General features: G+C 37.1%; 1 protein-coding gene across 4 annotated transcripts in view; it reads right to left on the bottom strand.

The window, feature by feature from the left end:
- LOC124798034 (villin-1) overlaps positions 1 to 16,598 on the bottom strand; it is a 370,930-nt gene that overhangs the window by 51,879 nt on the left and 302,453 nt on the right. For all 4 annotated transcript variants that reach the window (XM_047261251.1, XM_047261254.1, XM_047261253.1 and 1 more), the window contains 3 exons: positions 7,627 to 7,908; positions 4,402 to 4,642; positions 1,926 to 2,176 (listed from right to left, as the gene is read on the bottom strand). In XM_047261251.1, coding sequence (XP_047117207.1) covers positions 1,926 to 2,176; positions 4,402 to 4,642; positions 7,627 to 7,908 — 774 coding nt within the window. The remainder of the gene's footprint in view (positions 1 to 1,925; positions 2,177 to 4,401; positions 4,643 to 7,626; positions 7,909 to 16,598) is intronic.

The following is a 16,598-nucleotide window of genomic DNA, read 5'->3' as shown; positions in this document are numbered from 1 at the left end:
TGGGTTAGGATAAAGTTAGTAAGGTGTATGAGCAATGAGGTGTTGGGTTTGGAATCTGAAGGATGTTGGGAAAGGTAGTGTTCAATAGTGGTAACACCATGGTCATGTCAGATGTTGCAGATGTCAGAGGTGGCATCAAAAGCAATAGGTAGGGATCTAGGAGATAAATGGGTGGAGATGGTGGAGAGATGGTTAAGGAAATGGTTGCTATCTTTGACATGGGAGGCTAGATTATAGGCAATTCTTTTGGTGGGGGCATAATAGCCAGCTACAATGGGGCATCTAGGATTATTCGGTTTGTGGATTTTCGGTAGCATGTAGAAGAAGGATGTGCAGGGTGTCACAGGAGTGAGGAGGGAAATAATTCAGGGGAGAGGTTCTGGAAAGGGCCTAAGGCTTTAAGCAGGTAATGAAGGTTGTGGTGGACTTCTGGGCCAGGATCACTTTGGCAAAGTTTATGAGTGGAGGAGTCAGATAAATGGCAGATGCCTTCCGTCATGTAGTTACTGTGATTCATAACAACAGTGCTGGAACCTTTGTCTGCAGGTAGGATGATTGGGTCAGGATTTGTTCTGAGGTTGTGTATGGCTATTCTTTCATCTGCTGAAAGGTTGTTGTTCTGAGAAAGGGACCTGGGAAAGTATGGTGAGGACAAGTTGGAGGTAAGAAATTCCTGGAAGGTGGCCAATGGGTTGTTAGGTGAGAGGATGTGGGAGAGGACCATGATTGGATTCTGGTATGAACTGAGAGAAACAGTTCATTTCCTCAAACAACTGTGACAGTTCTTCCATAGCTATGGGACCTATACAGATACATCTTTTTCATTTTTCTGCCACATCTATGAATTCCTATGGATTTAACAGATACAGCAGTGCAAGGACTGCTGTATCTGTTAAATTTAACTGAGCTGTATTCTTAAGATTAAACTATCTCAACATGTTAATAGCTAATCCTCATCATCTTTGTACATAAGTTTGAATTTTACTTACAAAACATATTCATTGTGAGATGGAACCTCTTGCCACATTTTTATGTTAGTGGATAAAACGTAGCACATAATGCGAAGGTTTATGAGCAATGAAATATTTGCAATCAAAAAGAACCTTGTGTTCACAGCCATATCCATATATGTAGTGCTCACAGATGATTGTTAAGTCTTAAAAATCACATTGATGATCCTTATCATCAATGAATGGAACATGTCAAGCTAACATAAACAGATGTGCTAATGTACATTTTACTGTGTAATGGTATTGTGATTTTTAAGACTTAACAATCATCTGTGAGCACAACATATATGGACATGGCCATGTGCACAAGTTGCTTTTTGATTGTAAATGTATAAAGTGCTACATTTTATCTGCTAATGTGACAACTTAGTATGAGGCTCCAACACACAATTACCACATTTAGTAACAAAAATTTTTGAAGATGACAGTAAAAAAAATGCAATTTTGGCTATAGGAAGTTTTTTGCCAAGTAGAACAGATCACTCCTTCTCATTTTTCAACATGAGAAAATCCAATTTCATTGTATTGGTAGTTATCATGTCAATTATTCACTCTAAATTAGCTGAGGAATACCTTCTTCTATGAAGTTAAAACATTTTTTCTGACATACTACCAATAACAACAACATTTCTTGTATACAATATAAAAATCAGAACATAATAATCAATTTTGAAGCATACAGTATTATAATGACTGAATAAGAAATAGCAGTTGGATCAAAACAGAAATTGTTGTATGTTTTATGGAAACTATTTAGTTTTTTTTAGTCATATGTATTTTCCTATAGTAGAAAATAAGATGAAATAGACAGAAGATTTATGGAGGTCACCCAGAATCTTGCTCAAGAGAACTCTACTACATTTAGGAAAGACAGAAACTCCAAGCAAGACAAATTTAAGACACATGTATACTAACCAGCCAATAATAAATGATGTGATTTTCTTGACTGCCCACATTGTATTTATAATGAATGACATAAGAATCTCCTTCAAAGAACAACCCATGCCGATCCTGTGGCAGTTTATCAAGTTCAAAATTATTCACTCTCCATACTTCTTTTGTTCCAGAACCATCATCAACTAGCTGAGATTTTGCAGCCAGTTGTGGTTTCTCATGAAGTGTTGATGCATCAAGTTTTGTATGAACAGTAACTGCAATGTGGTTCACTGAAAAATTTATTTCAACCAAAATAAAATAATAAGTCATTAACTTTCTTAAAACAACAGCAGCAGCAGCAGCAGCAATGACAACAACAACAACAACAACAATAACAACATTGTAATCACTGAAACTTTCGTGTCCACTTGTCGACATACTGTTTAAAGGCATCTGTTTCTCTGCATCTGGCTGATGACTGTCTTACAATCTGATGTTCTGCAGAACAAGTGGGTAGCATTTACAAAGAATTGTCCTCCAATGCTACTGTTAAAGTAAAATGGGCACCTCTGGGCAGTACATCAACATTTTTAGTGAATCACTGTCAGTTTTGGAAGTACCATTAGTGATTGGTTTACAGCTAATATACCAGCTGGCTATAATTAAACTTTCCCCATTTGACATGTTATAACATGGAAACTAATTACCATACAAGTACAAACTTGGTAGCATTAATGTCCAGAGCATGAGGTGCATGATTTCCTTGTGTTACAGTGCCACCATCTAGTTCCAACTATGGACACCAGGTGCCATGATCAGTCATCATGATTCATACTCTCACACACCTGACCAGTCACGGTGCACTTGTTTACGCATCAACATGAGCTTGGACAAAAGGAGCAGGGCATTATTGGTGAAGGTCTATTTCTAAAACAACAGTAATGGTGTAGTTGCACTTTGAGAATATTGCTGGCTGAAATGATTATGGAAGGGTTCTCTTTCTCCACCTACTGCGTAGAGCATGATGAAGAAGTTCAAATCAACTGGAGAATTGGGTGTCACTCTGGGAAGAGGCTGACAACTGATTGCACAACAGGTGGTTGATGAAATCGCTATTGCTATGGCAGACAATGCTGTGTGCAATTGCCGATTGTCAGGCAGTGTGCATGCTGTGTCATGATAGTTGAACATCCTGTAGTCCACTGCATGGAAGGTGTTTTCAACTATTGTTAAATAGTATCTGTACAAGACCCATATCATACAGCAGCTTTCACCACAGGATGCACAACGATGTGTTGACATTGCTCTCCACTTTCTCACGAAGATTGAAGTTGTGAGGGATGGCCCTGGACCATCCTATGGATAGACGAAGTTCATTTTTCTCTGGCAGGTGAGATGAACACACAGAATTTCTGAGTGGAGTGATCTTCACCTCCAGTCACTGTGCATGAAGTTCCTCTGTATGGTGAATGTGTCATAGTATGGTGTGGCTTCATGGCTACATTCATTACTGACCTATTCTTTTTTGGACAAGTTGGTGCTTAAGGACCAAAGTGTTACTAAAATGTGCTTCGCCAGCATGTCATACCTGTCCTACAGGAAAGAGACGCATTGAACTCAACAGTTTTCATGCAAAGTGGGGCACCACTACACATCGCTTGTGAAGTTCACCTTCTTCTCCGAAACACATTTGGAAATGATCAAATTATCAGCCACTTGTTTCGAAATGCTTGGGCAGCATGATCATCTGATCTCTCTCCCTGTCATTTCTGGTTATGGGGCTACCTGAAGGACAGGGTTTAGCATTGGAACATTCACACATGTGCTGATCTGGAGTGCAGTGCAGCATATCAAGAGAGGTAGCCATCATACCTGTGGATATGCTTTGTTCTTCTCTGCAGAATGCAATCCTACACTTTCACTCTCTTCTGGTCACTGATGGGCGCTGTATTGATGTACTGTAGCAGCACATTAAAAGTGTTTCAACTGAACTGATTCTGCATTATTTCTCTTCCACATATCCTTGACATTAATGCTACTAAGTTTTGTACTCATACAATAATTAGTTTCTATGTTATAACATGTTAAATAGAGAAAATTTAATTATAACCATCAAATATTATGTGGTATGAAACAAACTCATTTTCAGTTAATACAGCTCTCTATTAGATTATGTCATCTAACCAATGCTAAGTGAACTCAATAACATGACCATGCAAATGGAGTACCTAACATTCTTACAAATTAATATTCACTCTGTGACACCTAAGTTTTTGGAACTCCATAACTTTCATTAGCATTAAAATTGTAGTTTGTTTGTGGTAAATGAATACTGTCACAGACAAAGTACTTTTGGATGAAACACACCTTACCTAATGCAATTCAGTAATGAAATTAACAGAAAAAGAAATAATTAACTGATCTTTTCTGTTCACCAAGTCATAATTTAACTACAGTCAATTTATATAGCCACTTTAAAATATTCAGATTGTACTAAAACAAGCTACAAAATCACCTGTAGCTGCTTTTCCAATTCCTGTAGTTTGATTCTTGTCCTTCCAAGATGAAAATAACATCTTAAATTCTACTGGTTCACCACCGTCTACAACACGGGTCACAGGTGTTGTGACAGGATATCCTTTCTTCGTCACAAATCCATTTGCATTTGCCATTGCTTCAGATCTCTCCTTCTGTGAGGCTTTCTTTCCAATCCAAACCCATATACCATATTGACCATTGTCAATAATAAAGGAGTCCTGAAAAAGGAATTGTAAGAGAATGCTCAACGGATGCATATAGCCATCCTTATTATATTTCACTCACAATGCTTACACATAAATTACAAAAATATTTTAATAAATAATTTGAGTATCACTGAGAAAATATGGTGCAGTAGCTGAAGATGCCATGACATAATTACTTTTTGCAATGAATCCAAGCCCATAACTTAACTTCCAGCAACAGAGTTTAACTCTGTTTAACAACCAGTGGTCTCTCCAAGATATGGTTTACCTTCATTTTTATCTATCTTATCATAAATTGGCTCATTAAATACACAGATCTGACTAACCCTATTTAACAACCAGTGGTCTCTCCAAGAAATGGTTTACCTTCATTTTTATCTAGCTTATCATAAATTAGCTCATTAAATACACAGATCTGACTGGAAAATAGAACATATTGCAATAAATGAAATTTTATTCTTTGACAAATTTAATTATAAGCACAGAAGAGTGGAAGCTTTCTTTCATTAGTTGAAAACTAGGGAAGTCCTAAACACCTTACCACTCTAAGCAACACAGGACACTGACTTCAAATAGAGAAATGCAACATATGTATGGTGAACTGTGAAAACAAGTTACACGTTACACAAATATGCATGTTGTATCAAATCAAATTTGTGACTGAATTGAGGATTTCTGTTAGGGAGGATGCAGCATGTTATCTTGAAAGGTGAGTCATTGACAGATGTAGAAGTAACTACAGGTGTACTCTAGAGAAGTTTATTGGGAATCTTGTTGTCCATGTTAATGACCCAATAGACAATATCAATAGTAATGTCAGCTATTTGCAGTTGATGTAGTTATCTATAAATGAAATACTATCAGAAAAAAGTGGCATGGATATTTTGTAAGATCTTATCAAGATTTCAGACTCTTGCAAAGATTGGTGACTTGCTTTAAATGTTTAGAAATGTAATTGTACATTTCATAAAACATAGGAAAGTAGTAGTCCATGATTCCAGTGTCAAGGGGTTGCACCTGGAATTGGTTAACCCAATTCGAATAGCTGGCTGTAACAAGCTGTGAGTGTTTGAAATGGAATTGTCACAGATGCAATTGTTGGTAAGGCAGGCAGGTTACTAGAAAAATGTAATTCATCTGCAAATGAGACTGTTTGCATATCTCACATGTGTCCCATACCTTATAATACTGCTAAACATGTGGGAGCCACACCAAGTGAGACAAAAAGGAGAGTTTGAAGATATACAGACATACAAAGAGAGACAGCAAGAATGGTCACATGTTTGTTTGATGCATGTGAGAGCACCAGGGAAATTCTGAGAAACTTGCAGGCAGTTGATTGAACATAGATGGCAAATATCCTGTGAAAGTCTGCGTACAAAGCTTAGAGAATCAGTGTTGAGTGAAGAATCTAAGGATATACTGCTGCTCTCTATGTGATGTTTCCACAGGACTGTAAATTGCAGATCAGACTGATTACAGCGTGCACAGAGACACTTAAACAGTCTTTCTCCCCACGTTCTGTTTGCAAATGGAATGACAAGAAACCCTGATATGTAGTACAATGGGGAGTACTCTTTACCATCTAAATCACAAAGCTTTGCAGAGTATGGGTGTAGATGTAGAAAAACTGAGCAACCATTGATCAAAAACTAGATGTAATACTTCAAGAATGTGCTTAAGAAAAATAAACAAGTAACTATCTAACAGACCGTTCTAAGCCAGCAGTAATGATTTTATTTATGTGTAATTATTTATCTCCAGTTGATTTCATCAGACCATTCCTCAAAGAAGCAACTTCTTCATGTATCAGAATTATCCTCAGATGACTGCATCAGTACCATTCATCACAGAATCTGCTTTTCCATGTTTCAGAATCAGTTTCGGTGGTTCACTCTGATGCTCTTCTGCCTAGAATTTTGTTATGGTCACACAGTTTGTTTTCTGGACCAACTTTTGCCACTTGTTTTTATGAAATAAATATTAAGGACATAGAGTATAGAACTTCAAGAGTATCAGTTGACTGTTTCTTTGAGCATCCATCCACTCTGAGCTGATAAGCTGATTTTTTTTCCACTGTGCCCTGTGTCTGTCTGTATGTGTTGATATCACTGCAGCAGATGTTAGTTTTGCAGACAATGATGAAATGAGATTCCACAGAAAATATCTCTAAGTACATTTCCTATAAGTCAATATCCTTAAGTTCTGGTTCTCTTCAAACTGATAGTGCTTGATGAAGCAAATTCTTTTTTTAATGGAGAGCTGGGGGGGGGGGGGGGGGGCTCCACTGTGTGTGCTGTTGCTCATAGTTATATGGTAGGTAATTCCCAAAGGACTATAGTGTTGCTGTGTTAAAATTAAGGTGGGAAATTACTAAAAAACCTCCATTATCAAATCAAGATATAAAAGAACTTTACTATCTTTATCGTGGGAGGAAGGCCTGCTTTTGAATTCATAGTACAGAAATGAGGGAATTCAATATATTAAGAGTAAATCCTGAAATCAAACAATGGCATATGCTGTGCAAATGTCAGTTGCTTCCAAGAGCCATAAACCTTAGTGCTCTAGAAAAGGAGACTGGATCACTACACCAATTCATAAATTTGTCTTTCTTAGTTTTATTCAAGGGTGTTCAAACACACATTATGTCCTCCTCTGTTAAATAAGTCAGATGCTGTTCTAAAACAGATATGCTGTCACAGTGGTTGGTTAGGGATGTGTCTGCTAGTGTGCTACATCACAATAAGTCTGCTCACAAGTCATGAAAATTGCATCAAGGAAGTGGACTCTCAACTCAACCATACACCCTGTTTTCTAGTCGTTTATGGACTACTATTCTGTTTAAAAACCTATTAAAATTTCATTGTAGGTGACAATATCTCAACATCAATGTAAAGGAAGCAGTAAATGATTTGGATTTTGTTATCAAAGGTGAAGCAGGTCAAAGAGTTTTGAAATGAAGGGGGAGGATTGGAGATGCAAGTTGTAACACTTACAGTGGAGATGAGATCACTCTGGTAGAGAGGCCCTGCTTTGATTTCAGTAACCTTGCAAGTGCCACCATCATCACTGCACTGGTACAGTGTGAGAGCGGAGCGGGCAGTCTGCTCGAACGTCTCATCTGGAGGGCTGTCTTCGGCGCTCCTCACTGATCGCTCCCTCAGATTCAAGTACTCCGAGAACACCTTCTTCTCTGACTGGTGCATCTTCTCCTCTCTACCATCCTCCAGGAACACCACTGATGTAGCATCATGCTCTGCCTTTAACTTCTGTGCTACCTGCAGCAAAGAAAAATATTTGTTTGTAAGTGTCTTAGTCATAATAAGCATAATAACAATAATAACTGGGACAAAAACTATAACTCCATAAAAAAGATTAGAGTATTGTAAAACCAAGCCTGTGAAGTGCCAGGACAGGCACTGGGGTAGGACTCGTGCCCACTGATTTGACTACAAAAAGTACACCATATCTTTTGCTGTTGTTATACGGGGTAGTCAGAAACAGTCTGAAAAACTTGTCAGGATAGATTGTGCTGAGAAGTAATTGTTAAGAAAAAAATTGGAATGTGGTGCTGTTTACAATTTAATTAGCATTGAAGTTGGCCAATCAGTTCTTCATGTGAACAAATTCAAGTGGTCCACCAGATAAAGTTGACATCAGTTGTTATCATAGCATAGATGATAGCCTGTGAGCTGCTCACCCATTGACTCAGTTTTGTTCCTTGCTACCTTCCTATGTCCAGTTTTTGTATCTCTCTCATGTCTGGCTTTAGGAAACTAAATGGAGAAAAGGTTTGCAGCACTGTTGCTGGCAGGCTGTTTGAATTGGTGCATGCAACATCCTTATTGACTAATTTCAATCCTAATTGAATTGGAAATGGCACAATGCGCCTATTTTTTTCTTATAATTATTTCTCAGCACAACATACCCTGCATGCTCTTACAAGCTTTTCAGACTGTTTCTGACCACCCTGTATTACAGAGTGGTCACAATGTAAGTGGATGTTTTCCCAATCCAATGCAGCTCCTGTCAACATGGCAATGTTTTACACAAACCTGGAGTAGATACAGCATATGATTTTGGGAAAGGGGGAGGGCTCAGTCACTTCCTTTACACCTCCCCCCCCCCCCCCCCCACACCACCATCATCAAAATATAACATATGGTTGGACTTACATTTAAAATGCCCCAAATGTCTAGGATTTTAATAATAGTAAAAATAAAATGGGTGGGTAAAACATTTAAATATACACGTAATAATTTGTGTACATCAGCAGTTAATTTGTTAATTCAGTACTTCTTTTTTTTTTTTGGGGGGGGGGGGGGGAGGAGTGAAAGCAGATGTGGCAGTCAAACATTAACACATCACATCCTGATTTCATCCTGTTCATTGTACTACGCACAGAAAACATTCAGTATTAAAACATTTAATTTTAGTATTCACATGTTATACAGGTAGCTCTAAAAGAAGTATCAACTACATCCACTTAAATGTCAAAAGACAGCAAAAGCTCAAATCCTATGCAGAAGACATGAACAATGATGAGCTTCATGATGACATATCTTCATATTGTTGGTGACCTGGCTACCAATAGGCAATGTCGTATGGTGATTTTTCTAGTTGATAGACCCAATCAAGAAAAAGAATTATCGTCCACTCAACTTGATGGCCCAAATTGGTCATTAGATGTAGGTTTTCCTACATATATTCAGCTTTTATGAAGGCTAAACATATCATCTGCATCTATACTCTGTGAAACCACTTAGTGGCGTGTGGCAGGGAGTTCTTTGTGCATCACTGTCACTTCCCCCCTTCGTAGTACCAGTCGTGAATGATGCATGGAAAGAATGATTGTTAGTGAGCCTCCATGTGAGCTTGAGTCTCTCTCATTTAACCTTCATGGTGTTCCTACAAAAAATATGCAGTAATAAGCAATGTGTTGGTTGGCTGTTTTAGGAGCATACACACTCAGAATTTTAGCAATAAAATTTACTACACCTCTCTTGTAGCTTCTGCCACTGGAGTTTGATGAGCATCTCCAAATGCTTTTGCATTGTTCCTTTTTGGATCTTCTCTAGTTCCTCTGTCAGTCCTGTCTGGTAAAGGGCCTGGACTGACAAGCAATATTCAAGTATCAGTCAAACAAGGGTTTTGTAATCTTCATTCTCCATGGGTGGACTGCACTTCCTGACAACCCTTCCTATGAATCTCAGTCTGGCAGCTGTCTTTTCTGATCACTCTGTATGCATGTACCCAAATATTTAACATATACAGTGACTGTTTTATGATCATGTAATCATACAATAATGTTGATTTCCACTCATTCATCTGCAATATGTTACAGTTGTATGTATCAATGGTCAACAGCCAATCCTTGCACCAAGCATCAATCCTTTGTAGGTCTTCCTGTATTCTGGTATGATTTTCCAGTATTATGACCATCCTGTATAGAAAAGTGTCACCTGCGAACAGCCTCATGGAGTTTTCATCCATATATCCACAACAGTAGAGTCAACAAAAGTAGATCCCCAACAGCTGGCTGTGCTGTTGCCAGCTTTCAATTAGAAAGCACAAATGGCTGTGGGCAAAAAGGTGTCTAGAGGTGTAACAAATATGTATACAAAATCATATTATTTGACTAGTTGATGTAGATGTGCAAACAGCTATGCTAAGCCCACTGCAGCTGTGTGGGATCTTCTTTCACCGGATATGCTATAGGTAATTTATATATAGTGTGAGGTGTAACCAAAGGAGTGGATAAGTACTTTCTGATTTAGCATAGGACATGAATTTTCATAACAGAAAGACATTCACATTAAAATATTAATTCTAATGATTGAAGAGAATTACAGAAAAACTTTCTGTAGTTCAGGTGGAAACTGAAGACTATTTAAGTAAAATGTCTAAACTTGATGAAGAAATAAATGCAGCTTTAGTACTTTGAAGACCTTTAAAATTTCATTTTCATTCCTGGAAAATCCATTTGATGTTGTGTTGTGGTAGATGGCTATACCATTTCTACATCAATTATAAAGGTTTTGGCAGCTGTGGAGTTGGAACCACTGGAATTGCAAGAGGGCAAAGGGCTAAACACAGTGGTTGTCCAGCTATTAAATTTTGTAATAACATACCAGAAGCAAAATACCACTAACAAAGAAGTGTGCTAAGACAGTAACATCAGTTCTTAGGACCACTTACGTTTGCAAATCACTGCACTAAACATAATTAAATCTCAATAATGATTTGAACTTATGGATGAACATTACAATGAATTTGTGCTGACTGTGGCCACGAGCCGTATTTTAAAAAGCTGACGGTAAAAATGAACACTCGAAAAATCAGATACCCAGAGTAACTTTTTGTTTCTTGTTGGGTAGCAAAATGTTGTTCAGTGACGTTAATTTTAAAATTAAAAATATTTCTTTAAGTTTCTTAATTAATGTTAACAATCGGTCTCTAAACAAAGTGTCTCTCTTTGCATCAGTTTCATAAGCTTCCAGTCAGTTGCCACCCATCTCAAACAACATCAAAACTTGTCAGTAGGCTGTGCTACTTTTAATTCAAGATGACTATCTTTAAAGAATAACTGAATGATGTTTTTCCTGATTAATGATATATACACTATGTCATTCGAATATAACATTACACAGTAAACGAAGACAAATTAGAAAAGCATGTGGCAGTATGATTGAATGATATTTTGTTTCTTTCATATATTGGATATATTGTAACACAATGCCAATTCATGAATATGAGAACATTTTTTCCATACAAGTGACCAATCATTCAGCACTCCTCCCCCAAATAAATCATTTCCACATAAGGTAATAACTGAAATATTTAAAATATTTTAGTGAAAACAAAAAAAGAGACTATTGTATTGTTCTAGCTTCCATAAAATCTGCTATCCATTTCCAACTGGAAAGAATGATGGAAACAGTGAGGATGAAGTACAAAATATATCATCTAATTTTATGCTGACATGTTACGTACAGGTAAGACACTATTTCACTGTGTAAGTTATATGTTACATATCAATGGTAGGTAATGAAAACCTTGTTATTCCATTCTGCTCAATGTTACAGGAGAAGCAAAAACAATTTCTGTAACTTACCAAACGATAAAGTGCTGGTAGATAGACACAATAAAAACACACACAAACTGTTATGTCTGCTTGTGTCTGTATATGTGCAGATGGATCTGTGTGTGTGTGCGAGCGTAAATCTGTCCCTCCTTCCCCCTAAGGTAAGTCTTTCCGCTCCCAGGATTGGAATGACTCCTTACCCTCTCCCTTAAAACCCACATCCTTTCGTCTTTCCCTCTCCTTCCCTCTTTCCTGATGAAGCAACCGTGGCCTGTGAAAGCTTGGAATTTGTGTGTGTGTGTGTGTGTGTGTGTGTGTGTGTGTGTGTGTGTGTGTGTGTGTGTGTCTGTGTGTGTGTGAGTTTTTTATTGTGTCTACCAGTGCTTTCTCATTTGGTAAGTCACAGCCTTTTTTTAACATATTTTTCCCATGTGGGATGGTTCTTTCTATTATATTCATAAAAATATATAAATTGATACAGATAAAGCTACTACATGTGCAATAATATAGTAGTCAATGACAAATTAGAGAAACTGTGTGTGTAACTATATAGTAGAACCATAGTTAATGGTACATTAGAGAAATCCATGCACTTTCAATTCTCTGTTTGGTTATGGAGTTATTGGCTACTGGAATTAAAGGGTTATCACAGGCAGATCAAGTTATGAGGTTTTCATAGCTTCCCATCAATATGAAGAAAATCCATCAGTGAGCAGTTAATTCTAGAAAATTAGATGTGAAAGTACCTGAAAATTGATAAACATGATCACAGTTGTTATGTACATAACTGAAAAGGAAAACACAAATTTGTGGTTATACAAATGAGAAATAGTCTATTAATAAAGTCATATATAATTCCTACAATTGTTCAGTATATGCACTGACAACTTGTCCCATGGTTGAAAACATAATATTGATATTTTTCAAGTCTCTAACTTAGCAAAGTCTTTCAAAATAGAATGTGAATCTACTGACTTCATTGTATCATTTTCAATAGTCAAAGTTGACAGTCCACACAACTGTTCTCGAGAAAGTGTTCACCTATGATACCATATGTTTTGGAAAACTCCTTTCATCACTATCTATGTATATATGTAAGGTCTGAAGGATTTGTAAGCTTACAAAAATATTGGGTAATACAACAATACAATTTCGTATGAGCCTTCTCCAGAACTTCCAGCAGGAACAATCAGCACTAGGATCAAAATTTCAATGTTAACCCTCTTATGGGAACAGTGGTGACATCCTTCCAGCAATAACTTGTTTCTTTTGTAAAGTTGGCTACAATGGTTTTTCTTTTCTGTCATGCCTGTGTATTCCTTTGTCATTGTTGTGCAAATAAGTTACAGGTCAGTTGTGCTGTTCATCAGTTGCCTTCAGCCACTAATTGATACTGCATAATCCTTGGGATTATAAGTCACCCCTCTTACCATTTATTTAGTTGAAACTTCTTTGTTACCTTTCATAAGATTTTCAAGTGTTGAACCTAAACATGAAAGACACAAGGTTTGAGGTGTTTGTGAGGACTGTGTTGGAGTAAGATAATGACAGTAGCATTGAACATGACCTACTTCCAAGTGAGGAAAATAATTTAGAAATAAAATCTGAACATAATTCTGAGATTCAAGCTGCAACTTCAGAATTAGGATGAGGAGGAGATGAATGAGGAGGAGGAGAATGAGAAGGAGAAGAAAGAGGCATCATCAACGAATACAATCAAAGGTAAGAGTGGATTTTTATGGTCTGAAGTACTGCCAAAGAAAAGCGAGACCCAATGTCAAAGCATTGTGAAAAATTCCTAATGATGCTAACTTTGCTCAAAACATTAATTTGGAGATAGCTGCTCTCAAATTATTATTAGAAACAAATAGATTTGAGATGATTGTAGCTCATACAAATGAGGAAGTCCAAAGAAAAGAGATTCACATATACTGGCCAAAGGTTTCTTAAATGAATGAATGAATGGATATGGACAGAGAAGAAATATGTGAGCTAATGGGATTAGCTTATATGAGCATTTCTTCACTGATGAAATTTGGTCTGTGTCACTAGTGTATGAATGTGTTGTGTCTCAACTGAGGTTCAGATTTCTTCCAAATTGTCTAATATTTAATGATAAGAGAAGAGAAATAGAGAGCATAAATTTTGATCTATTTGCGAGCTCTGAACAGCTTTTGTAACCAATTTCCACTCAAGTTATTCTCCTCATATATATGAAACAACTTATGAACATCTTTTAGTATTTCATGGCAAATATCCTTTCCCTAAATGCAAAACCTGATAAATATGTGTTCAAAATGATCACAGTGTGTGATGCTAGAACATATTATTATATGTAGATACCACCCGGAATGTAGAGAAGGAAGATAGAAATACAAACAAAAGTTTGTCAACATGCTATGTAAAAGCTCTCTCCACAACTATTCATGGGACAAGTCAAAACATCACTTGTGACAATTGGTTGACATCTATAGCTTTCACAGATATGAAGCTGGAAGACAATTTGACAGTTGTTTGTATGCCAGGGAAAAATAAGGTGGAAATCCCACCAAGTTTCTTACCCAACAGAAGGAAGATAGTACTATTGCTGGAAATTGCTTTTCATCAGAAAAAATGCTATTTTCCTTTGCTCCTAAAAAGAGAAAAGTGTAATAAATTTGTCTGTTACGCAGAGTGCAGCTTATATTTGATGAGACAACAAAGAAAACACAGGTGAAAGGCATATCCCCAGGATTGGATGTGTTCCCTGTCGCATTAGCAATACAATTCTTTAGCAAAATTCAACCATTGTCCCATATGTCTGCATTGCTGCAAGAATATGTTGTTCTCTGTTAGTATATGCAGTTGTAAGATCATTTAGCGCACAGAAAAGAATGAAAAATGTTCCATGGTCCAGAATGAAGCAATATGGATTATCAGATTTAGGAGTCTTTGCAATGGAATCAGCTTTGGTCCTTCAGTTAAACTTTAGTGGTACAACTAACACATTTTCCATGAAGAATGCAGCTAAAGCTATGTCGTGAGCATAAGACTCTATTATGTATGTAAATCTATTACTAATAAATTCAATTCACTTGTAACACTATGCAGTAGTATGTTATGTGTAACCATGGCTGGTTTAAAATTGGTCAGATGCTTGCATGAAGTTCTGATATCTTGCAGCAGTGCTGGTTCCAGGAATAGAACCCAGGCTATCTCCCCTCTCCCAGTATTAATATTAGATTCCACCTTTCCCAATTTTACCACAGTAATTGAAGCATGTGGCTTAACACTATTGTTTTGCAAAAGCATTCAGACTGTCATTTTGAATCTTCCTCATATGCTATTTCAAAGCTCCAAATGTGCACAGGTAATGAGATGAGTTCTTATTATTCTATGTATCAGAAAGTCAACAGGGACAAGTCCATCTCCATGGAAAAAAAGAACAAAACCCCTGAAGCCTTTACTGTTGCAGCAGATGGGTGGTCCTGTCTTGATATTTTCAATCTCTGTAATGAGTATGTGCAGTGATACTGCCAGGGCTAACACTGGGTTTTCGTTCATAATAGGCCAATCAAGTTTCATAAACAACAACTATAAGTTGAGCACAAAATCATTACCTTCCCTCTTGTAATGAAGCAAAAGCTGCAGACAAATGAGTCTGTGAGCTTCCATTTTATGTGCTAACATAGAGGAAATCCATTGACAAGAACCATTTCGTTAATCAATAGAAATCATAAAATGAGCTTTTAGATTCCATTAAATGTTGTTTCTATCTTCCCGAATACCTCAAGTTTGTTTTACACTGAGACGTTCATTGTTGATAATGTTTGCTTCACACTATTATTAGACATGTATTACTTTTATTATTGTTTGCTTTCCAGATGTAATCCACTTAGACAGCTTCAACAAATGAGGTTCAAATAAAAGTTATTCTACAAGTAACTTTCTGATACATTTAGAAAACACTGTGTTTCAATCCATTGTATTAAATATGCTCCTATAGTGTAATGCATTTGGAGTAGGTACTTACTTAAGTAACATCACATTCGAAACCTTCATCCGTGCTCTAGATAGGACTCAAACCCATGAATATTTCTGTGCTAGGTGAACCCAAGACTGCAAAGGTCAACCATATGATTGTTCCAAATTGACCATCTCCTCAACACACAATTAATTTGTTGTCACTCATTGCACACAACAGCAACCTCATTATCAAAGAATGCTTTTAATCTGACAGTCTACTAGGGCAACACATTCTTTCAATGAGTGCTCAGTAAAATCACCTTGTTTGAATTGCAAAAACAAGTTTTTTCCACAGTTCCATTTCATCTGTGCTGATTGTTAACGAAACACAAACCAACATATTAGGGCTGTCTGCCCAGAGATCACAGCACTACTTGTGTGATTTTTCTCTCCTTACGTTGCTAAACTTGTTAGTGGCTGTCATGTAAAATGGCATATCATTTCAGGCAGCAACTGATTGTAGGTAGTCATCTGAAGTAGTTGTGCAGGTGGTGTTAAAAATGAATAATATTGAGTATCATGCAGTGATTAAACTCTTTGCAAAAGAAGGTTTAATACTGACTGAAATTCGTCTTGGCTAGTAAATGTGTATGGCAGCTGTTCACCTTCAATTTCCACTGTGAAGAAATAGGCAGCCGAATTTAAATGTGTCCATGAAATCATCCAAGATGATCCGTGTGGGTGACGTCCAGAAATTGTCAAGCACGCCAGAAATTGTGGACAAAGTGCATGATGTGATGTTGGAAGATTGGCATATAAATGTGCCTGAAACTACTAATGCCTTAGGGGTATCAAAGGAACATGTTGGTCACATTTTGCACCAGGAATTGAACAGGAGAAAGCTTTTTGGAAGATGGGTGCCACATTTGCTGACTGCAG

Source organism: Schistocerca piceifrons, chromosome 5, assembly GCF_021461385.2.
Source record: "Schistocerca piceifrons isolate TAMUIC-IGC-003096 chromosome 5, iqSchPice1.1, whole genome shotgun sequence".
NCBI lineage: Eukaryota > Metazoa > Arthropoda > Insecta > Orthoptera > Acrididae > Schistocerca > Schistocerca piceifrons.
This window is presented reverse-complemented; position numbering and strand designations above follow the sequence as displayed.